Genomic DNA, 24,458 nt, shown 5'->3' with positions numbered 1-24,458 from the left:
ACGAGAAGCAAGCTACAACTCATTATACTGCTCACACCACACTAGAGAACATATTAGCTCGAGTAGATGAAGTCGAACCAAACAAATCTTAGAAACGGCCCAGTTGAAGAACTGTTTTAAACTCGACTTTCCATGGTAAATGATAACACCACAAACTCAATATAATCTGGCCAAATTCCGGTCATAATTAAAATATGATTCTAAGAATAAATAGTTATACAATCTTCCCGATTTTTGACAATTTCAAAAGCAAAAAAAAAAATTAAAACTTTTTTACCTATTTCTAAAAAATTCCCCATATTTAAACTCAAATCTATTCTAATAAAAATAGCTGTTTGAGGTTACTGAGGACTGAGTGTCCACGTCAATCAGGAAAACCAAGCCTAAAATCGTGCCACATCAGCATTCTATCTTTTACGAGTCAAGCCTCAAATCTACAAACGAACTACCAGTGAGAAATCTCTATTTTTACACATGTAAGTTAACCCTTTATTTTTCATTTCTTCCTCTTTTCATTAATTTTGTCGTTTCTTTTTCTCCTCCGTCCGAAACTCACTCTTTTCATCAACAACTGGTTCAAATTCCCTCTTTTCGAGCCAAATCGTAAACTTCTCTCTATTCGCATCTACTTGCCTACTTTTGTTTACAAAGATTACGATTAGTCTGGAAATACAATCTTTTGTTCAGATTGTACGTTGTAGCATGACTGTACTTTAAAATTCCTCAAATCGACTCTGCCTTTTAAGTAAGGTCTGGGATGGATGGCATAGACGGAGGACATAGAAAGCTTCTGAACAAAAAGCCGGAGGAATGGTCTGGAGGAAGAGGAGGCGGACTTGGGTGTTCAGACCCGGTTAGTTGCAAGAAGCTCTGTATGCCTTGATTAAGACGATGATTAGTATGAAAAACCATTATACTCTGTAGCAAATCATGTAAGGGTTTCCTTTTACCAGCAACAGTTGAAGTCTCTTAGATTTTGTTGTGCTAAATTTGATGATAAATTCATGTGTATTCCTTTTTTATGTTCCATTTTGCTAATAGCTGCGCCTGTCTGTCCTTTACAAGGAGTTAAAGGACTACAATTTCTACGTTCACAACAATTGTGTCGTAAGTTCTAAAATTTTCATTCTCTAATTGGTCCATATTGTCTCTGTGGGCTCTGTTTGGTTGGCTATTTTCTGGTTAAGTGTTTAACATAGGCTACATTTTTCTTTTCCTTCGGGAGCTCAGTGACTGTAATGCCTTAGATTTTATATGAGGTCAAGTGAACGGTTCAACTGATTAAACAAAGATTATGATGTTTTTAAGAATAAATCAAAATTTAGAACCATGTCGGTTTAACTACATTCAAATGCTTCATTGTTTTAGATAATTGCAACAACCTACTATAATATTAATGGTTTTCATTGCAATCAGGCATGATCAATGATGTTTACGTCGTCCTCTATGTGAGACAGAGTATTGCCATTATTGTCGGGAAAAGATCATCAGACTTCCACATCTATATTAATAGTCCTTTGTATTCATTTCAAGGTTTTTCTCTACGTTTTGGAGTTAAAGGTTATGAATTGATAAGATATCAAAGACTCAACTTAGCAAAATGAGTTATATGGAACTAAAATTTATTCATCTTTATCAATTTATTGGTTCTTATATATATATGAATTACGTCCTCTCGAAATTTGGACCATTAATGTTAATTTGTTGGGATAAATGATAGAAGTTATGCTTAAGAAATCCACTCGCCTAGAGGTAAGTCCTCAAGCTTTCATATATAGTGTATCATTTCCTTCAAACTATGGTATTTTCCTTTGTCCACTGGATTAAGGCTTTGATGGAAAGTTATGCCCAACATATCAAATGGTTTTCTTTGCTCACAATTTGTTTATTTTACACTATACTAGCAAATCATTTGGCCTATATGTCGTCTTACATAACATTTACACTTCCACTTCCATTCATGTTGTACTTGTCATAGTGACTGATCCAAAATACAGCAGAGAAACATTGACAGCCAAGGAGAACAACAACGACGTGCAGAACCCAGATAGGGCAAGAGTTTTTCTGATTCAAACATTTGGTCAATGTTATAGATTGGCTCATGGCAATGTGGTTCTCGAAAGGCTTTTGCACTAAATGAATAAAGTATAATGATGCATAATCGCTTTTTCGTAATCCAATTGCAGTTTTTGTTGGAGGTGGGCTTAGCACTCCTAATTAGTTAGGTCCATCTTAAATAATAAAGCCCATGGATCAAGTCAACAGAAGCCCAGCCAAAGTCATCAAGTCCAGTCAGCATGGCCCCGCCCAAATCGTCATCATCACGACACCGATCTGCAGTGCCCGGAGCCGAGCAGAACATGACACGTGTAGAAGCAGTTCGTCTACAGTGGCCTATCTGCGCAGGTAGCTCGGCGAAGGACCATCATCACTCGCCGTGGAGTGGTTCAAACGCGCGGCTCGAGATGTCATACCCGCGGGATGCGCTGGAACTGCCACGTCGTCCCGATTTGGAGGAAACTCGTCTTCCAACATCCGCTATAAATACTCCTCATAGATCATTTATGACCGAATACGAAATTTATGACACTCTCTCTCTACATTAAGACTCTAGCCGAGCTCTCTGTAACTGACCTTTAGAACACCGAACTGAACTCTCTTCAGATTTAGTTCGAAATTCTAAATATCCTCTCTTTATCAAATCACATACGATTCTGACCTGAATTCTTTTCTTCCTCCAAACTAAATCATTCTTATTAAACGGAAATATCGCCCCTAACTCATCATTAAACAAACTTATCATTTCATAAACATACTTAGTGATCTCAAGGATCAACAATTGGCGCTAGAAGGACCGGGGGGGGGTTTAGAGTTTCTACACGCAAAAGAAGAATTTAGAAATGGCAGGAACACTGCCCTCAACCTCAGGAATGTCAAAATCATCGCCATCGATAGCCAAATCGACAACCACGACACCCGCAGCGCTCACGCCGCCCTCGTCAGTTCTCCATCCCAAGGAGACCGCCACGCTGACAGAGATCAGGGTGCCAGCACCACAGCAACCAGCACCGCCGCTCATCCTAGAGTCCGTGCTGACAGATAGCACACCCCACCTGATCCTGGAGCCAATGGCATTACCAGCAAGTCAAATACATGTCACTCCGCACGCATCAGCCGACCAGTCCACTCCGGCAAGCGGAGAGCACGCCCTGGCTCCTCTGCTCCATTTCTTGCTCGACCAAATGGACGAGATGACCCGGCAAACTGACCGGAGCCCACACAAACCAATCGAAAAACCACAGGTCCTTGATCGAGTAAGACCTAGAAGAAGCCCATCGTTCGGAAGTGCTGCGCCTACAAATAAACCTCTTCGGCGACTCCCCAACCAATTCAGCGGGACCATGCCGGAGATCCGCCCAACAGACAAATCACTCGGCCAAAATGCCCCCTCAGTATTCTAGCCCGGAAGTGTTCCGACAGATGGCCGTGGAGCGAGACCGCGACGCGGAAATTGAGGCCATCAAGGCAAAAATCCGCGAGATGAACTCCAAGGTCCATCGAGCCACGAGTTCGGCCCCGAAATAGATCGTGTCCTGCAGGAGACGCAGAACACGCCTTTCACACACCGAATCGCCTCCACTCCTTTCCGCCACTTCAGCAAAGTGAAGCTCCCACCATATGCCAGAAACACCGATTACACGCAGTATCTAACGGCATTCACCATCGCCATAGGACGAGCTCACTTCACACCCAAAGAGCGCGAAGCCGGATACTGCCAACTCTTCGTGGAGAATCTGGTCGGCCCCGCCCTGACTTGGTTCTCCTGGCTGGAGACGCATTCAATCGATAGTTTCAAGACGCTTTCAACCGCTTTCCTCAAACATTATTTTATATACATCCAGCGTTCTGCCTCAACCGCCGATCTCTGGGCCTTGAGCCAGGGACGGAAACAGTCACTATGGTCGTTCATCGAGCGCTTCAAAGCGACGGCCTCCCGAGCCTCGGTATCGGATAAGTCCGCCATCCCAGCCTTGAGGAAGGCCTTCCATTTCGAATCGGCCTTCAAGGATGAGCTAAAGCTCAATGAGCCACGGACCCTGGAAGACGCGTTACATTGTGCCAGGCTATTCATCAAAGTCGAGGAGGAGAGGGCAAGTCTCAGGAAGCTCGCTTCCCAGAAAAACCCGCCTCAAAAGGAGAAAACTCAGGACGAGTATCAGGAGCCCCGCCAACACTACGACGAGGAATATCAGCGCAGGCAGGCCGCGACCTTCCTCGTCAGTGATGCACCGACCTCATGTCTCGTCGAAGAAGCCCTAGCTGTCTTCCACATGGACGGCTCTCACTGCGCAGTCGATACGCAGAACAACCGACCTGAGACAATTATCCCCAGCCCGTCCCAATAATACTATCAGCAACCTCTCCTGTCAAACAAATGGTATCAAACTGCGAGGCGACACCCCCGGCACAGGTTGTCTCCCCTCAAGAGCAAGCCGCCACCCCCCCGACCAAAGACAACCAGGCTTTCTGTGAGTACCACCATTTGAAAGGGCACTCGACCGAGCAGTACCGCAAACTGCAAGAAGCCCTCCTAGCTCAATACCAGAAAGAAGAAATAAGAGTCCCCGACCAACAGCAGCCGCGAGGGAGTAATGGCCGAAGTCGAAACGATAACCAATGTTGTCGAGACAACCGAGCTCAGCAGGACAATCGACATCAGCGATCTCCCTCTCGCGAGGATAACAGATTTCAACCCGTCCAACCGCAGGTCACGCCTCAAAGACAAGCGTCCCCACCGCCAACCCGGACAATGATTGGAATAATCATGGGTGTCCTCCTGTCCTGTACAACTCGGTTCGGTCGATCAAAGTTCATGAACGAAAGTCCACCCCGACGGAGATGTGGGTGGCCAAGATAAGAGAAACCAATGCTCAGGACACAAGCGGTAGGGGAATAACGTTCTCCAAGGAGGACGCTAAGGGCGTCGACCAACCTCACCATGACTCCTTGTCATCCAAATTCGCGTAGCCGACTGCGACGTGACTCGGGTACTCGTCAACACGGGCTGCTCGGTATATCTCATCTTCAAGGAAGCCTCGAGAAGATGGACCTGCGCGGCGTCGAGATGAAGCCGTCCCTCACTCCCCTGACCGGCTTCGCCGGAGACACCATCACGGCGGTAAGGACCATCAAGTTGCCGGTCTACGTAGACCGGGTAACAAAGATAGTCAAATTCACCGTCGTTGACCGGCCAGCCATATACAACATCATCCTCGGAACCCCTTGTCTGCACTCGATGAAGGCGGTCACCTCGACCTATCACCAGTGCCTCAAATTCCCCAACCAGGCCGGAACATTCACAGTCCGGAGCGACCAGAGAGTCTCGTGTTTGTGCTTCATAATCGAGCACAAAGTTCGCAACGCCGCCCGCACTCAGCTCTGCGCGACGATAAGCCCCAAAGGAGTTCCTATCTGCAACGTCGTCGGACCAGAGTAATTCAGACTGGATGTACTCCTAGTTTCTACTGCAATAGAACAATGATGTAGTTGTAATATAAAGGATTCGGAATCCAGAGGACAAGTGTTACTCTATGATTTTGCGAGGAGTGAATTAAAGCTAAGACGAAAGATGGTTTGTTGCGAAAACTAAAAAGTAAACAGAATGGCAAACAACGATTTAAATTCAAATTAAAACAAGCACTAGACCAAAGCAATTCGCAGGAATTTCAGAGATAAGAACCAGATGACTATTCAGGGCACAAGTGTAACGCAAGTCTCGAACTCAAACAGAAAAGCTTATCGATCCACCGTCGTGATCTCGATAACTTTGTCTAACAACCTAAATCCTAAACTGTCGTTTGAACTTAGAAAATTGCAGACAAGCATTAGCTAGCAGGTTTGATCTGTTCACGATTTGCCTTAACTTCAACTGTCGTTGGCTAAGGACAAATAGCTCACCAATGTTTATTCTAGCAACCTATTACACTTTTGATGAATAGATTAACCTAAAATCGCAGATTGAGTGATCAATTCAACCTAAACATTAAGTCTAACAATGGTGAAGACAATAGATATCAAGCCCTATTTGCATCTAATTCTTTAACTCATGAAATCCTTTGAACGCTTTAATCTAGCTAAGAGATCTACTCAGACATGGAGAAAAGAAACACAGCAACAGATAAAAAGAAATTCATGGATTAAAATCGCAGAAGAGATAATAGGGTTCATAATTCTTCTCAAAGTGTAGCAGATTTCTTCTCCCAAAAGCTTACAAGTAAAAACTCTCTGGTTCAGGAAATTGTAAAAAGAAAGCGTAGAAAGTCTGTAGAAAAACGTGATAATAAAACACAGGCGGCTGTAGACTTTTTATTCTCTTTCTCCTCCTAAAATTAGGTAAAAGTCGATTTCCTTATTTTTCTCCCGTCTGGAGCAGGTGCTCCACGAAGGGTCCAAACCGGGAGCCGGTGCTCCGCGGATGATTTCTCCAAAAGCGTGTGAAATAGGTCCTTATTGCTCCAATTCATCTCCTTTTGCTCTAATGCCTCCTAAACACTCCAATCCTCTGATAAGGCCTCTAAGTCACCTGAAACTTCCTGAAAAGACTCCAAAAACTCCTAAAACAATCAGTAAACACAGGTTAGAATGAGTCAAAATCTCCACTCATCAACTCCCCCGAACTTGAATCCTTGTTTGTCCTCAAACAAACTCAAATTCAACTCCAAAAGAATAACTAGATAAAGCTGGGAACTCGCAAAACTCAAAAGACCGTAAACCTGACCAAGGCATGTGACAATCTGCTGCAAAATCAATCAAAAATCTAACCTCCATGTACTTCTCCGTAGATGCTGCAGCTTTCCAGATTAGTCCCTCAATTTCATAACATCATCCATGTCCCATCATCGCTGAGTCTCATCGATAAAACTAGTGATAAGGACCTTCTAGACTCGTTCCCATACTTATACCTTAACAAATTGACCATACTACACAAAAGTACCTTTCCTCTCCCCCCGAACTTATTCACTTTTCAAGCTGTTTCGTTTTTTTTTTTTTTTTTTTGGCATATATAACAAGGTTCAAAGACGCGAGTATTGATGGTGATTGCCACCGAATCCCCTGTTTGTCCCCTCATTATATATCAAAGGTGTAGGCGAATAATGGGGTCACAGGAAATTTTCCTACCCCTCGCTTCCATCCCTTGTGTGATCATTCCACTTTAGAAGTAAAATAATGGGATCCTTGGAAATTTTCCTAACCCTTTAATTCTAAAAGAAAATCATTTCAATCTTTTCTGCCTCTTTTTTTTTTTTTTTTTTTTTTTTTAAGAAACAGCCTGAAACAATGCTTAGAACATGAGAGAGGAATACCAAATCTATCACACAGGTCTTTATTTGTCAGGTAAGAATGAGGAGTCAAGCCCTATGAGCACTAACCTGATTGATGAGGAAAATGAAGAGCTGAGAAATTAGCTCAGGTTCAATGGATTAGTCAAGAATTTTGGGCTCCTCTAGTCTACTGCTTTGTCTTTGGATTTTCCATTAGTCGATCTAGATGATTCTGCAGTAATAATCACTAAAAGAAGATGGTCAAGATTCACAAATGGTCTGAAATCATCATAGAATTGGTCCTCATTCCCACAAGCTTTGACTTGACTCATATAACCAACTGACTCAAAGAAACTAAATGACTCAAACAAACAAACTAAAAACTGACTCAAAGAAAGTACTAAAAGGAAGAAAGCAAAAGAAAGAAGTACAAGGGACACGACCCTCCCCCGGACTTACTTCACACCGTCCCCGGTGTAAAAATAAGCTAGAGAAGTGTCCAGAAAACTTACCTGGTTCGCACATGTAGAGCACCTAGCGGAGCAGGTGCTCCGGAACAGAGCTAGATGCTCCCTCGTCTTTTGTTCGTCTGGAGCAGGTGCCGGAGCAGGTGCTCCGGTTTCCCTTGGGTTGCTCCTTCGTCACTTTTTACGTGGTGAGCACCCTGTGGAGCAGGTGCTCCGACTGGGGAGGGAGTGCTCTTTCGTCAGTTTTTACGCTTTGAGCAACCAACCCAGCAGATAGAGCAGGTGCTCCGGTTGGGTGCTCTTCCTTCTTCTTCCTCACATCTTCTCTTCCACGTTGAACAACTTCTTACCTGTTTTCTTTTTTTTTTTTTTTTTTTTTGAAACAAAGAATCTAAAAACAAAGTTAGTAGCTAAGAATAAAAGAAACAAAGTTAGAGACTCTTACCGGTGGGTTGCCTCCCACCAAGCGCTTGTTTTAAGTCATTAGCTTGACTTGGAAAGCCATTTAGGCTTGAGGAGGATCGCTTAAGGTGACTGACTCACCTTCTGCGATATTTGGACCAGCAAGGTATGGTTTCAACCTCTGTCCATTGACAACAAACTCGCCTCCTTTAGTGTCCAGCAACACTACAGCTCCATATGGTCGAACCTCCTTGATGGTGAATGGTCCAGACCATCTTGATCTCAGCTTCCCTGGAAACAATTTCAATCTAGAGTTAAAGAGCAATACCTGATCCTTTGGTACAAAGCTTCTGTTGAGGATCCTCCTGTCATGGAAAGCTTTTGTCCTCTCTTTGTAAATCTTCGAGTTTTCATAGGCCAGGTGCCTAATTTCCTCCAGCTCATGCAACTGCATTACTCTCCTCTCCTGAGCACTCTTTGCATTGAAATTCAGCAGCTTCACTGCCCAAGCAGCTTTGTACTCAAGTTCCACTGGAAGATGACATGCTTTTCCATACACTAAGTGGAATGGTGTAGTCCCCAAAGGTGTTTTGTAAGCTGTTTTGTATGCCCAAAGAGCATCATCAAGCTTCACTGCCCAATCCTTCCTTGTGGTGCTCACAGTCTTCTGCAGAATGTTCTTGATTTCCCTGTTGGAAACCTCAACTTGCCCACTCGTCTGAGGATGGTATGGGGTCGCCACCTTATGCCTTACACCATTCTTCTTCAACAAGTTTTCAAAGACTTTGTTGATGAAGTGAGAGCCTCCATCGCTAATCACCACTCGCGGCACACCAAACCTGGGAAAAATGACAGATTTGAACATCTTTAAAACCACCTTTGCGTCATTTGTGGGACTAGCCAGAGCTTCCACCTACTTTGACACATAGTCAACTGCCACCAGAATATACTCATTCCCATAAGATGATGGAAAAGGTCCCATGAAGTCTATACCCCACACATCAAAAATCTCCACTTCCAAGATGAAATTCTGAGGCATCTCATTCCTCCTGCTGATGTTTCCTTGTCTCTGACATGTGTCACATCTGGAGATAAAACTCGCTGCATCTCGAAACATCGTTGGCCACCAATATCCAGCTTGGAGAATTTTCGACACAGTCTTGAAAGTGGCGAAGTGGCCTGCATAAGAGGATCCATGGCAATGAAACAACACTCCTGGTATCTCCTCATCAGCTAGACATCTTCTGAAGATTCCATCAGAGCAATGCCTGTATAAATAAGGCTCATCCCAAAAGTAGTGTCTCACATCCTTCAGAAACTTCTTCTTTTTGTTTCCCACAAAACCTGCAGGTTCCTGCTCTGCAGCAAGGTAATTTGCAATCTCTCCAAACCATGGGAAACCAGAATGCCGATCTATGTCAACTTGGTTGCAAAAAATCATCAGAGCAGGTGCTCCGGTGGGGAGCAGGTGCTCGTCGAACCCAGAAAAATCTATGGCGTAAACTTGTTCATCAGGAAAGCTGTCATTTAGTGGAATGTCATCATCTATCTTCAGCCTCGACAAGTGGTCTGCAACACCATTATCAATCCCTTTTTTGTCTTTAATCTCCAAATCAAACTCCTGCAGAAAAAGGATCCATCGAAGGAGCCTTGGCTTGGCATCCTTCTTCGTCAACAGGTATTTCAGAGCTGCATGGTCTGTGTGAACAACAACTTTCGACCCAACAAGGTAGGACCTGAACTTCTCAAAAGCATAAACCACTGCAAGAAACTCCTTTTCAGTTGTGACATATCTGCACTGAGCTTCGTCGAGTGTTCGGCTGGCATAATAGATGACATGGAGCCTCTTTTCTTTCCTCTGTCCCAGCACTGCTCCCACTGCATAATCAATAGCATCGATCATCACCTCAAAAGGAAGTTCCCAATCTGGTGGCTGGACAATAGGAGCGCTGACTAGAGCTCCTTTGATAGCATGAAATGCCTCCAAACATGCATCATCAAACTCGAATTTCACATCCTTGCACAGTAGCTGCGTCAGGGGTCTGGCAATCTTCGAGAAATCTTTGATGAAGCGTCTGTAAAAACCTGCATGGCCCAAAAAACTGCGAACCCCCTTGACTGATGTTGGTGGCTGCAGACTCATCATCACCTCAATCTTTGCCCTGTCCACCTCGATCCCTTTCTCTGAGATTTTGTGTCCCAGCACGATCCCATCTCTCACCATGAAATGGCATATCTCCCAGTTAAGCACCAGATGCTTCTCCTCACACCGCTGCAAGACCCTGCACAGATTAGACAAACAGACAGAAAAGGAGCTTCCATAGACAGAAAAATCGTCCATGAAAACTTCCATTATATCTTCAATCAGGTCAGTGAAAATCGACATCATGCAGCGTTGGAATGTTGCTGGAGCATTACACAAGCCAAATGGCATTCTGCGATATGCAAAGGTGCCATAAGGACATGTGAATGTCGTCTTCTCTTGGTCGTCCGGGTGGATTGGGATCTGAAAGAAACCTGAATAACCATCTAAGAAACAGTAGTAAGGATGGTTAGCCAAGCGTTCAAGCATCTGATCGATAAATGGTAAAGGAAAATGATCTTTGCGAGTTGCAGCATTCAATTTCCTGTAATCTATGCACATCCGATGCCCAATAACAGTTCTAGTTGGTATCAATTCATTCCTATCATTTTTTATCACAGTGATGCCACCTTTCTTAGGAACTACATGAACCGGACTAACCCAATTACTGTCTGAAATCGCATAGATTACACCATCTTCTAGAAGTTTCATTATCTCTTTCTTTACAACATCTTGTAGATTCGGGTTTAACCTCCTCTGATGTTCTACAGAAGTCATTGATTCATCTTCTAGATGTATTCTATGCATGCAAAGATCAGGAGAAATCCCTGGAATGTCATCTAGTGAATATCTTAGAGCTTTCCTATACTTTCTAAGTTCACAAAGAAGCAAGGCAATCTCTACATTGTTCAATTCAGAGTTCACTATCACAGGATATGTCGAATTAGGTCCTAGAAACGCGTACCTGAGCCCCACAGGAAGGGGTTTGAGCTCAAGCTTCGGAGCTCTCAATTCGCTCCAAGGCCCATTAATCAAGCCGTCGGGAGCAGGTGCTCCAGGATTCGGAGCAGGTGCTCCGTCGCCTTTTTCTGCAGGTGAGCTCTCCTTGCCTTCTAAGCTCATGTACGCCACCAGCCTTTGCATCCTCGTGCTTGCATTCAGCATCTTTGCGAACCCATCAGCTTCTTCACTCAAATACCCATGTTCTCCTTCGGCTTTGGTGAGTGCAACTTCCAGAGGATCGATGGCCAAAACCTCTTCAGCAACCTCTTCAGCAATGCTTGAACCATCATCTATGACAAATGTCTGTCCGTCCAGCATTGGTTTCTTGAGGAGTTTATTCATCTCAAATCGCACCACCATATCTCTCAGCTGGAGATCTATCACTCCTCCTTTCACATCTATGATTGCACCAGCTGTGCATAAGAAGGATCGACCCAATATCAAAGGATCCTTGGGTTCTTCATCAACCTCCAGAACCGCAAAATCTGCTGGAATGAGTGTATCACCTATCTGAACATGCAGATCCTCAAGTATACCAACAGGGAATTTGGTTGATCTATCAGCGAATACCAGCGAGATTTTCGTCGGTTTGAATCTGGTGTAACCCAATCGCTTGGCTACAGAGTAAGGCAACAGATTCACACTTGAACCCAGATCGCAGAGTGATAACTAAAACTTTTGAGGCTCTTAGAAGGGTTATCAATCCCCTTGTCAAAGTAGTATAAGGGGTGTCAAACCAAGCTTGTAAACGAGGTACTAGCCTATGTCATTTGTTCACTTAAGTCAAGACAAGAAGATAAAAGTTTGGTGACGATGATTAACAGGCAAATAAGCAATAAAATTTAATAAAAGCAGAGATTTAAACTAATCAAGATGCAAACAACAAACAGGTGATTCAGATGATGATAATATGCGATAAGGGAAGAGACTCTAGACAAGATAATCGACTCGGGTGCTTCCAAGCTAAACTAATGGGTTAATGAATTATTTTGTCAAGCGATTTCATTTAACTTTGAACTCAAGGCATGTTAATCTTCTCATGAAAGTATTAAATATCTAAACTGATCCTCCTTCATACCAAAATGTCTTTTGAGAAGCACGAATCAATCAGCAATAAGATTCAGTTCAAAAATGTCATTTAAGAGAACAAACTATCACTCTCGCGATGAAAGACTCTTAAACTTTTAACCGAGTGGTTCAGACATTTCTACAAACACTTTTGATGCGAGATATGCCTCAGATCTCAACCTCAAGTGATATGCTTGGATCCAGCCTAGAGATCTCGTCGGTTAAAGAATGAAACATGCAAGACTAGAAACCTAAACCCACTAATCTATCTTGAAAGCACCCTAATCTACTTATCTAAAGCCGCTTAAACGACTACTCACTGATCATAACGAGCTCACTAAGTCCTTTGCAAGACGTGTAGCTGGTCATGATTAGGAGTTTAATGCTGATAATAAAAGAAGAATAAAGAAAGAACAAGATTCAGATGAAAAAACGAGATATCGGATTAGATTAATCTGGTTTCACAAAAGAGGCAAGTTCTTAAACGTAAATGGAGATAAAAGATAAGATGATTAGGTTTTTGGTCCTAAAATGTATTTATAGCAAAGGGAAAGTGTCGCGGGTCAGCCCGGAACAAACCGGGTACTGAACTGCTTCCTTGGGTTGATGGGTGAGTGCCACGGTGTGTCGGAAAGTGAAGCCGAGGTCTTCATGCCGAGGTGTGCACGTGAGTCAGGATCCAGATGAAGATCTCGTGAAGAACACGTCAAGAACATGCATGAACCCTAGTCTTTGATCCATCCTCACGTGTGTGTTCTTGAGCCATTCTGTTCTTGATTCTGGGTTCGTGACAAGGGACCTCGGGATAAAATGTCGAGGGGTCATGATGTCGAGGTGTTTGGGAGAACACAGTCTGGCATGCACGCCGAGGTCATTACACCGAGGTGTACTTTCAACACTTAGTCGTTTCCAGCTTCAGTTCTTACGTATGCATGCCTCGATCTAATCATGCCAAGGATTTGGCACGAGGTCTAGTCCAGAATACTTCCAAGATATGAGCCTCGACTTGAGTGATGCCAAGGTAAAGATAACGAGGCTTGTGAAAACAATTAGGGCGTATCGCAACTCATTTAGGCTTGTATCGACCATGTCACCTTCCGGAAGCAGTAACTTTCAGCACACGACTCCAATTTCTCTGGAACGAGTTCCACAGTCAAGATGACTCAATAAGCTCGAACTTTGGTGAAGACCGGGTAAGCTGGTTCGGACAGGAGGAGCTCCGTCCGCCATGATCTTTGAAGTTCGCTGTTCAGTTCTCGGGTACGCGCAATGCTGGTGTATGCTCCGGAAGCCATATCTTTCTCTCCAGTGGTCCGAATTGGATGATTCCAACTGTTCTGGAATCTTTGCTTGATTATCTCCAACTTTAGTGAAGACCTCGCCAAGTGATTCGGACTGGAAGGTTCCCCGGATTGCTGATCTCTGAATTGCGCGGGCAAGGACAACTTTTGGTCGTAAAAACCTTCCTGCGGTAAGGAAAATGGCCGAGGGCTGTGTACCGCGGTAAGCTTTTTGGTCGTAAAAATCCTTGCCTCGGTCAAAAACTTGTCCCATGGTATTTTTGCACTCGATACTCGATTCTGGCCGATCGGTAAGGTTTTTGGCTGGTAATGAGCATCCGGTAAACATTTTGGCCGTGGTTTCCGACCAGCCGGTACGAGATTTGGCCGAGAAATTCCTCCAAGCGGTTTTCACCATTTTGACCCTTTTCTCCACCGTTTTCTTTTCTGTTCCTCTTCTTAGGCTCCAATTGGTCTCCAAAGCTCCTGATAAAGACTTCAAAACATGCAAAACTCTTTGGGACCTAATGTAAGCCTTAAGTCCTATTTTGACGCCTAAAGACTCAATTTACATGAGAAAACACATGATGAGGACTCTATAATGCAATCTAAATGATGTAAAATATAGACATATCAACTCCCCCACACTTGTCCTTTGCTTGTCCTCAAGCAAAAAGAACAAATGAGAGAGAGAGGTTGTAATGCAGATGGAGCTCATATTTCCTTTTTAGAGAGAAGTGACCACAAAGAGAACTCGGATTCATGCTCAAATATTCAATGCAAAGCTATACTCAGATGTTTTCCAACTAAAGCACGGAATCTCCACAAGTCATTATCACATTCAACTCTTTCACATTCATTAAGTTTGTAACCGGTGAATCAAATGATGCAATGTTCAAATAGGCTGGCTTGGCTAGGGTAAGGTCATGAGATAAAAATGATCTCATCGATATTCAAGCGGGTGCAATGCAACAAGGATCTCTCTATGAACGACCAAACTTTGGCAGAATGATAAAGGTAAAAAGCAACCGATGCATACAAGGGCAAGACTCATCACACCCCACGCTCCACTCAAAGCGTTTCTCACTTGCTCACCCTCTCAGAATCCTCACTCTTCACAATCGTTTTCTTTTCACTAGGGGACTCGCCTTTTTCTTTTATTTTCAAGCCTTGGTTTTCACTTATTCACACAGTTCTTTCTTTCATAGCGTATAGCCTCTTTCATTTCATTTCAGAACACTTGAGCCTTTGGCTTCTTTTCATTTCAGAGCTTATCTTTTCACATCCAAGACTTAATTCATTTTCATTCATTGCCCTAGCTATTTCCACTCTCACTTTTCCACTCAGCTCACCTTTTTCCACTCACCAACAAGTCTTTTCCCCCACACTTATTTCTCACCAATACTCTTGGTTCCTTGATGTTGGAACATATCACTCAATGAGCCAAGCCCTTGTCGCTCTAAACCTAACACTTTCTGCCAAGTTCAGTCCAAGGTGGCCTTACAATTCACACGCAAACATTGGCTTGAAAGAAAGATGGGTTCAAGGAGAGGGAACTGATCCATGATGCGGATTCAGCTACTTGAGCTAAGGAAGGAGGGTGGTAAAAAAAACGATGATTCTAGCTCAAGTATGTGTATCGGTATCCACAAGCCCATTCAAGCAATGCATCAAAAGATATTTTCAATTCATATTCAGGGTTATCACTTAGCTAGAGTTGAGTGCAATTTCAAACTTGTTTCTCGGATTCAAATCGTTTCAAGCTTTACCAGCACAGAATGAGTTTCACAAGCATATTTAGTTCAAGTTCTCAAGTGATTTACTCTCTAGGAAAAAATCTATCATTGCTCCTTGCACTGATGCAATCCTACATGATGCAACTAGACTCGATCTTAAAATGCGAGATGCAACTAGAATGATGTATTTTTTTGTGTTTTTCGGTTTTATCATATGTGCTAAGCTAAATGAGACTCAAGAGTGCAAAAGTCAAACAAGAACAAAGAAAACAAGATTAGCAAACACAAAGCTCCTCCCCCACACTTAGATAACACAGTCCCTTGTGTTATAAAAGCGTGTGAGAGAAGTGAAAAGACAAACTGAACGAATGCAAGATGATATATACAAGATGCATATGTACAAGGTTTGAAGTCGATACCTTAGTCGGAGAGGTCGGATCTCAAGTAGTGCGAGGGATTCGATGTTGAGCAGGAGGGAGTGGGCTGACGTGGTGGGCTGCTTTCTGAGGGTTCAGGCAGGAAAGCCGTGGTTGGATCGATCCAGTCTTCTTTGCCTGGTGGAAACTCCGGGTTCCTCGCGTTTGAGCTTTCCCCAACTCCTTCTTCTGTAATCGGTGCGGTTGAGGTTGCTGAGTTCTTATCCGATGAGGATGGCCTCGTGAGCTGCTTTACTTTCTTCTTCAAATGCCTCACACCATCCACCAATGCGTGGATGGTTTTGTCTTGCCACTTACACCACTTGCGGATCAAAGTGATAGCGGCCTGCTCCGATCCTTCTCTCATAGTGTCTCTGCTCCTCGTTATCACAATCTTCCGGGCCATTAGTGTTCTCGGGTTTGCTAGGTGCTGCCTTGGTGCATTTGCGTGTTGGTGGGTCGAAAGCTGGGTTATACAACTGGTCTTTGAGAACGTAGAATGAGACGTTACACTGCTTGTCGAGCATGGTGAGGCTTCGGTTAGGCAGCAGAACCTGCATGCCGTCTCTATGCAGTAGGGTGAAGTTGTAAACCCATTTGGCCCCTGACTTGCCTCCGAAGAAACCACTTTTACTTAGGTATAACTCATCAATGAGATTCGGCTTCTTTGGTGAATCAGGGAATATAAACCCTTGAGCCCTCAGGATCTTGGTGACTATCCAACCGTTCTGAAGTCTTCTTGCTCCTCGCTTCTTGCGGTCGCACCATACATTGTGCCGATAAGTGAGCATTTGAATGGCAAAGAATGCACCCAATGATGGTACATGCAGCGGCCCTTGGAACTCTTTCTTGTTCTTCATTTGAGTGATGAACGGCTTCAGTCCGAGACCCAACAGTTCAAGCTCGGCCATGTGAATAACACCAGGGTTAAAGGTCGAGAAGAATGTTGATGCTAGGACGCGGTTTGCGTATCTGATCCAGGGTTCCTTATGCAGCTTGTCTTGCTCTTGCCTCCGAGGTAAGGTCCAAAAGATATCGTTTCCCACAAGGCGGCCAACTCATCACGAGGGTACACAAACTTGTCAAGTGAGCTTCCATTCCTTTCAAACCCAAAGATTTCATCAAGCTCCTTGAAACTGACTTTGTAGTGCACGCTATCCATTTCAAATTCAATGTGGCCGAATCCTTTGCCATGTAAACGCTTTGGATCTCTCTTGGGGTAGATGATGACCTCCAGGGTTGCAATAAACTGCTGTGTAATCCCTTCATAGGCAACATCGCTCATCTCGAAGAACTTTGCCAAGCCCATATTCTCAAAAATGAGGGTCACGTCATCAAGTATCTCGAGTTTCCTCAGCAACTCCAAGTCAGGGAATCGACCTTGAGCCACTCTTATTGAGTTAAAGTGGTCCAAGTATTCCTCAGTAGTTGGGAAGTGTTCTTCCTCGGGCTCGGCCTTTGGTTCTTTCTTGGACTTTTTGTCACCGTTGTCCACATAAGGGACTAAGGCTCCGGGCTCGTCGTCATCCGATCCCACAGTTGCCTTCTTCCCGTTCCTTTTTGATTGGAGAGCTGGTGCCAGAGTGAGCTCAGTATTTCTTGCTCGTTTGGGGGTTGGCTCGTCATCGGATCGCATCGAGGGTTTCTTGCTGGTCTCTCCACTACGTGGCACGGCAACGGCTTTACCCTTCAAAAATCTCTTCTGGCCCGCACTTTTGTTTGTCTCGTGGGCAGGAACGGTTCGGTCTCCGGTCATCTGCAAGGGAGATTCGCAAAGAAACCGTCAGAACCAAGTATATCGTTAAGCACATGTATCTCAAGATTGGTAAGTACAAAACTTTTTCTCTAACAGAACTGGTATTCATAGCTTTTTCAAACATCAAGGAAAGTAAAACCAAGCCAGAACAACCGATTAGAGACAAGTTATCTAGACATTTCAGCTCAAACACACAAATCATCATTAAGACCGATTCCAAGCGTATTTTCTCAAGAATTTTAAAAACTCAAGAGCAAGTGATATTAAATGCAAAGACCGGTTTTTCGTGTGTTGTCTACCCTGGTGGAATTTACAAAATTGTTCCCAAAGGCCGATATACTCTAAAAGAATCGATTCCACATTTTTCAAACATTTAAGCTCGCAAAGAATGAAGGAAAAAGATGAGTTCTTTAAGATGCAAATACCTTTGGGAATGCAAGATTTAGGCTGAATGAGATGCTTATGCAGAGTAGACAACACCCTAACGAGTCTAGAACGCTTGGAATCACGCAAAATGAACGAGAAATGAGTGAGTTGTGTTCGTCAAATGCAGAGAAAAGAGTCAAGAGGGCAAACTCTGCGTTTTGGCTAAGTATGGAGGTTGGTATGGGCTGGAGCGCGCTTTCCAGCTGGCATTTGGACTGTTGTGGGACTGGTCCCCCCTTCTGCTCCAGCTCCAGCCGTTGACCGCGCCAAAAACTACCTTGACCGGGTGTTTAAATTCAAAATGCCGTGCAACCCTTCAAATGGACGCGGTATGGGGATGACGTGGGCTGTACGGACCAAGCCAAATTTTCTCGTGTTACTCTGAGCTGCCTCGACGTGTTCCACCCCGAGGGTACCAAGCCGAGTAGTCTGAGCCCGTGCCAACGAGTAAATCCCCATAGCTTTCACGTCTTTTCTTTGGACCTCGCAAAGCCTCTTCTTCGTTCTAAGTGTTTCATGTGTTCTTGCCTTTGATTATCTCTTGAAACTGAGTACCTCGGCACGCTCCACCACGAGGGCATCATGCCGAGGTCACTTGTTTTTAGCAAAGAACTCATGAAGCTTGGGGGTTTAAACAGGCTGGCCTTGGTGTAAACTGGTCGCGGCCTCGGATCAAGGTTTTTTTTTTTTTGACCGTTTTAAGTGAACATCGCCCCTCGGTATACTTATACCGAGGTGTTTACACCGTGAGCCTCCCCCACACTTAGTTATTTTACCATAGCACTTCTCAGACACGACCATGAAATTAAGTCGAGGAATCTAGCTGAGGCTCTCAAGCTTTCACTCGGTAAAAGATGACCATGGTATGAATATACCGAGGGTCGATACCGAGGCTATGTATGGTCTTTGACTTAATTCATCAGGCCGTGTCTTTTCAAGCTTTCTCTCACTTTCACCCTCAAGGTTCACTGTCTAACTCCTGAAACACTTAACAAACCCTTCAAAAAGCTTCAATCAAAAAGAAAAAGAAGATGAAAAACGAAATATGTACATGGATAAGCTTGGGGTGTCTCCCAAGAGCACTTTGTTTAACGTCGCTAAGTTTGACTTTTCATACCTTTTCAGGCTGATTCCGGTTCAAGTAGAGGAACTGAGGTAGCTCCCCCCCTTGTTTCTGATGCCAAGTAATGCTTTACCCTCTGGCCGTTTACCACAAAACCTTGTCCATCTTTTCCTTTCAAAACCACGGCTCCATAGGGTCTTACTTCAAGAATTGTGAACGGACCGGACCACCTAGACCTCAGCTTCCCAGGGAACAGCTTAAGTCTTGAGTTAAACAACAGAACTTGGTCCCCTTCTTTGAACTCTCTCTTGTGTATCTTCTTGTCATGGAGTGCCTTGGTTCTTTCTTTGTAGATCTTAGAGCTCTCAAAAGCATCTAACCGGATCTCCTCAAGCTCATGAAGCTGTAGAACTCTTTTCTCTTGTGCGGTCTTGATGTCAAAGTTCAAAAGTTTCACTGCCCACAAGGCTTTGTATTCCAACTCAACCGGTAAATGACAGCTCTTCCCATAGAGCAAGTTAAATGGTGAGGTTCCAATGGGGGTCTTGTAGGCGGTTCTGTAAGCCCACAGAGCATCGTCAAGTTTCTTGCTCCAATCCTTCTTGGATGAGTTCACGGTCCTTTCCAAAATGGCCTTTATCTGACGGTTGGAAACCTCCACTTTGGTTTGCGGATGATAAGGGGTGGCCACCTTGTGCTTTACTCCGTGCTTCTTCAAAAGACTCTCAATAGTCTTGTTGATGAAATGGCTTCCCCCATCACTGATGACTACTCTTGGTACTCCAAACCGTGGGAAGATGATACTCTTGAAGAGTTTTACCACCACTTTTGAATCGTTGGTCGGAGATGCAACCGCTTCAACCCATTTACTCACATAATCCACCGCTACAAGGATATATTGATTCCCATACGAGCTTACAAAGGGACCCATGAAGTCAATGCCCCAACAGTCGAAGACTTCTACTTCAAAGATTGGGTTTTGGGGCATTTCATTCCTTTTGGATATGTTTCCGTGCCTTTGACAAGCTTCACACCTCGAGACCACTTCCTGGGCGTCTTTGAACATGGTCGGCCACCAGAAACCGCTCTGTAGAACCTTGGCAACTGTCTTGAGCGCACCTAAATGACCACCATACGATGAGTCGTGGCATTCTTGTAGCACTGGATGAATTTCTTCTTCGGCCAAGCATCGCCTATAGAGATGGTCCTTGTTAAGCACGTAAAGGTACGGCTCATCCCAATAATACCTCATCACATCTCTAAAGAACTTCTTCTTCTGATAGGTATCAAGATCCGGTGGCTCTAAACCGCAAGACAAGTAGTTCACTAGATCTGCGAACCATGGTAGGCTTCTTTCTTTGATCGTGTTGGCTTCCTCCACTTCTAGGTAAGACCTGACTAGCATAAGGGTCTCCTCCGGTAATGCATCATCAATTGGGACCTGTTCTTCAATCCTCAACCTGGAGAGGTGATCTGCGGCTCCGTTTTCAATGCCTTTCTTGTCAAGTATCTCTATATCGAACTCTTGGAGTAATAGGATCCACCTCAACAACCTCGGCTTAGCGTCCTTCTTAGCCATCAGATATCTCAAGGCCGCATGATCTGTGTAAACTGTAACCTTTGATCCCACTAGATAACTCCTGAATTTATCAAATGCAAACACAATGGCAAGCATTTCCTTCTCTGTGGTCGCATATTTTTCTTGAGCTGAGTCCAAGGTGCGGCTCGCATAGTTGATCACATGGAGCTTTTTATCTTTCTTCTGCCCCAAGACAGCTCCTACAGCATAATCAGATGCATCGGTCATCACTTCAAATGGTAAAGACCAATCAGGGGCTTGTACAATCGGTGCACTGATCAAAGCCTCCTTGATTCTCTTGAACGCTTCCTCACATTCTTCATCAAAGTTGAAATCCACTTCTTTGCACAATAACCTGGTCAAGGGCCTGGCAATCTTGGAGAAATCCTTGATCAACCGTCTATAGAACCCAGCGTGGCCAAGGAAGCTTCTTATTCCTTTCACAGAATTCGGGGCTTGTAAGTTCACCATCACCTCGATCTTGGCCTTATCCACCTCGATGCCTTTCTCTGATACCTTGTGTCCCAAGACAATGCCTTCTTGGACCATGAAATAACACTTCTCCCAGTTCAAGACAAGCCTATGCTCCTCACATCGCTTGAGAACCTGAGAAAGATTAGCAAGACATTCGGAGAAAGAGGAGCCGTATACGGAGAAGTCATCCATAAACACCTCAACTTTCTCTTCAATTAAATCAGAGAAAATGTGCATCATACATCTTTGAAAAGTGGCCGGTGCATTACACAAACCGAATGGCATTCTTCTATAAGCATAAGTGCCATAAGGGCAGGTGAATGTGGTTTTCTCTTGGTCTCTTGGATCTATTGGTATTTGGAAGAATCCAGAGTATCCATCGAGAAAACAGAAATAAAGATGATTAGCTAACCGTTCAAGCATTTGATCAATGAATGGTAAAGGGAAATGATCTTTTCTTGATGCAGAATTCAATTTCCTATAGTCAATGCACATGCGATGGCCGGTTATAGTTCTTTGGGCTATGAGTTCATCCTTATCGTTTTTCACCACCGTGATCCCACCTTTCTTGGGCACAACGTGTACAGGAGATACCCACCAAGAGTCAGAGATTGGAGATATTATCCCTGCCTCAAGGAGCTTTAGTATCTCCTTCTTAACCACCTCTTTGAGGTTCGGGTTAAGTCGACGTTGGTGCTCAATAGAAGACATGGCTTGGTCCTCCAGGTGGATCCTATGGGTGCATATATCAGGAGAGATCCCTCTAATATCAGCCAAGGAATACCCTATGGCTCTCCTGAATTTCCTTATTTCACTAAGTAATGCACGTTCCTCATGCTCAAGCAAGTTATCGTTTATGATCACAGGGAAAGTAGAGTTTAGACCTAAGAACGCATACCTGAGCCCTGTTGGTAGAGGCTTGAGCTCAACAGGGGGTGCGTCTGCCTCATTCCAATCGGCATCAAAGCTGCATTGGCCCGGAACAGCTTCCTCGGCTTTTTCCTTGTTCTCGCGTGGTATACCATCGGCCTCGGCACAAACTGTCACGGCCATGATATCCCGAGGTGTCTCCTCTGTTCCCGTGGATCCCTCGTTGTCTGAAATGTCGAGGCCACTCTTCCTGAGCTCCAAAAACCTCGCCTCAGCTCCAAGTTCCTTCGGTTGGTCCAAAAGAAGCTTGTACACCTCGCTTTCCTCGCTCAAGTACCCGTGCTCGCTTTGTTCCCGTGTTAAGACCACTTGTAACGGATCCTCTGCGTTCAACTCTTCAAGGAGCTCATCAGCTAGCTCCTCCATTACCTCCACATAGAAAACCTGACCTCAAATGGTCGGTTTCTTCATCATCTCCTTCACATTGAACTTCATAGTCTCGGAACCGATGTGTAGTTCAATCATTCCTCCTCTCACATCTATTATGGCTCCTGCGGTCGCCAAGAACGGTCGGCCCAAGATGATAGGGTCTAATGGTTCCTCGTCCATCTCAAGAACTATGAAGTCCGTGGGGATTTCTATCTCACCGATCCTCAAAGGTAGATCCTCAAGCAACCCCACCGGTAATCTAACCGATCTATCAGCTAATACAAGAGAGATCTTGGCCGGCTTGTAGCTTTTGTATCCCAATCTCTTGGCCACCGTGTAAGGCATTAAGCTCACAGAAGCTCCAAGGTCACATAAACAGTTTGAGAACTTCAGGTGACCTAAAGCACACGGCAAAGTAAAGCTGCCCGGATCGGATAGCTTCCTTGGTATAGATCTCCTTTGTATTATTGCGCTGCACTCATGACTCAGTATCACCATACCCTGGAGCTCCTTTGTCTTGTTGAGGATCGCGTCCTTTAGAAACTTCCCAAGCTGGGGTATAGCTAAGAAAGCATCTATAATGGGTAAGGTGAGTTGCGTGTTCTCCAAGTGTTTCTCAAAGACCGCCTTGGCTTTGTCTAAGATTTTCTTTTTGAAACGCCCTGGGAACGGTATCTTGGGTTGATAAGGTGGTGGTGGAACATAGGGCTTCTCAAGCTCGGTTGTATTTTCCACCTCTTTTCCTTTGTCCTTGATCGGTTCCTTCTCTAAGACCTCTTCTTTATGTGCATCATCCGAGGCTGCCTCCCCCTCTAGTTGCTCATTGGCCTCAATGAGCTTTGTCTTAGGCGTTGGAGTTTGTAATTCCTTACCACTCCTCAATGTGATGGCGTTCACATACTCTTTAGGGTTTGGCTCCGGTTTACCTGGTAAAGCCGGGCCTCTTGATGATGTAGATGCCTGATTTTGCTTAAGCTCCCTGATATCTTGCTGCATTGTCGCGTGCTGGCTCTCAACCCTTTGCTGGCCCTGTAACAGTTGCTGTAATATCCCACAGACATCGTTCCCCATCTGATTCTGACCCGTTCCCTGAATCTGTTGTTGATTACCCATCGGCTGCGGATTGAACCCTGGTGGAAACTTGTGTTGCTGCGGTTGGTTGTTGAAGTTGTTACCCTGAGCTGCTTGATTCTGCTGAGTGTAGCCGTGCTCCTGCCCACTGAACTGTTGCTTGGGCTGGAAGTTATTCGGAAAAGGGGTTTTTGGAGCATAGCTTTGGTGTTGTTGAGCAGGGTACACTTGGTCTTGAGGGTTAGCTACATTCGGGTTTCGATAAGAGAGGTTGGGGTTATTGCCGTGGTTGTTAAACCGCTGATACCTCTGCTGATTCCCTATGTAGTTCAGCTCCTCCTGAGTTAGACCATCTTCATTAACATTGTCAAAACTTGGCCCTTGCTCATCAAACTCGCCTACAAAGTGTATTGGCTTTTGAGTCGCCATCAAAACCTTGTCAAGCTTGCTCTGAAGCTCTCTTATATCCTTTTTCATATGCTGTTCATCACTAGATCCCTCTGTACGGTTTGCTCTATCAAAGTCCTCTCCATACGTGTCATTGGACATGGCTAGGTTCTCGACTAGTTCCATTGCCGCATTGATCTCTTTCCCAAGAAACTTTCCATTCGAAGCTGTGTCGAGTTGGTTTCTGATCTTGGGGAGTGCACCTCGGTATAAAGTACTCAAGAGGGATGCCTCTGAGAAGCTGTGGTGTGGGCATTGGTTAGTATAGCTCCTAAACCGTTCCCAAGCCTCACTAAAGCTCTCGTTGTTGTGCTGCGTGAAACTTGAGATCTGATTCCTGAGCTTAGCCGTGCGTGATGTGGAAAAGAACTTTGATAAGAACGCCAGTTTACACTGCTCCCAGGTTTGTATAGAGCCCCTCGGTATATTCTTTTCCCACTGGTGTGCTTTATCACCGAGGCTGAAAGGGAACAAGCGTAGCTTGAAGCTATCTTCGGAGACGCCATTTATCTTGGTTAAGTCGCAAACCCGATCAAATTGATCTAGATGCTCGAGAGGGTCTTCTCC

General features: G+C 44.5%; 1 protein-coding gene and 1 non-coding gene across 2 annotated transcripts; both read left to right on the top strand.

The window, feature by feature from the left end:
• The first annotated feature begins 3,480 nt into the window (after nucleotides 1-3,480).
• Nucleotides 3,481-4,406, top strand: LOC112089191. Its single transcript, XM_024160171.1, has 2 exons — nucleotides 3,481-3,552; nucleotides 3,600-4,406. Exons 1-2 carry the CDS (start codon nucleotides 3,481-3,483, stop codon nucleotides 4,404-4,406), a joined length of 879 nt encoding a protein of 292 aa, XP_024015939.1.
• A 19,723-nt stretch (nucleotides 4,407-24,129) lies between these two features.
• On the top strand, nucleotides 24,130-24,236 carry LOC112089385. Its single transcript, XR_002901023.1, has one exon. It is a non-coding gene; the product is annotated as a small nucleolar RNA R71 (small nucleolar RNA).
• Nucleotides 24,237-24,458: the final 222 nt, after the last annotated feature.

Source organism: Eutrema salsugineum, unplaced genomic scaffold (assembly GCF_000478725.1).
Source record: "Eutrema salsugineum unplaced genomic scaffold, Eutsalg1_0 scaffold_12, whole genome shotgun sequence".
In the NCBI taxonomy this organism is placed as follows: domain Eukaryota; kingdom Viridiplantae; phylum Streptophyta; class Magnoliopsida; order Brassicales; family Brassicaceae; genus Eutrema; species Eutrema salsugineum.
Note: the sequence above shows the minus strand (reverse complement) of the source record. Positions and strands in the feature narration are given on the sequence as shown.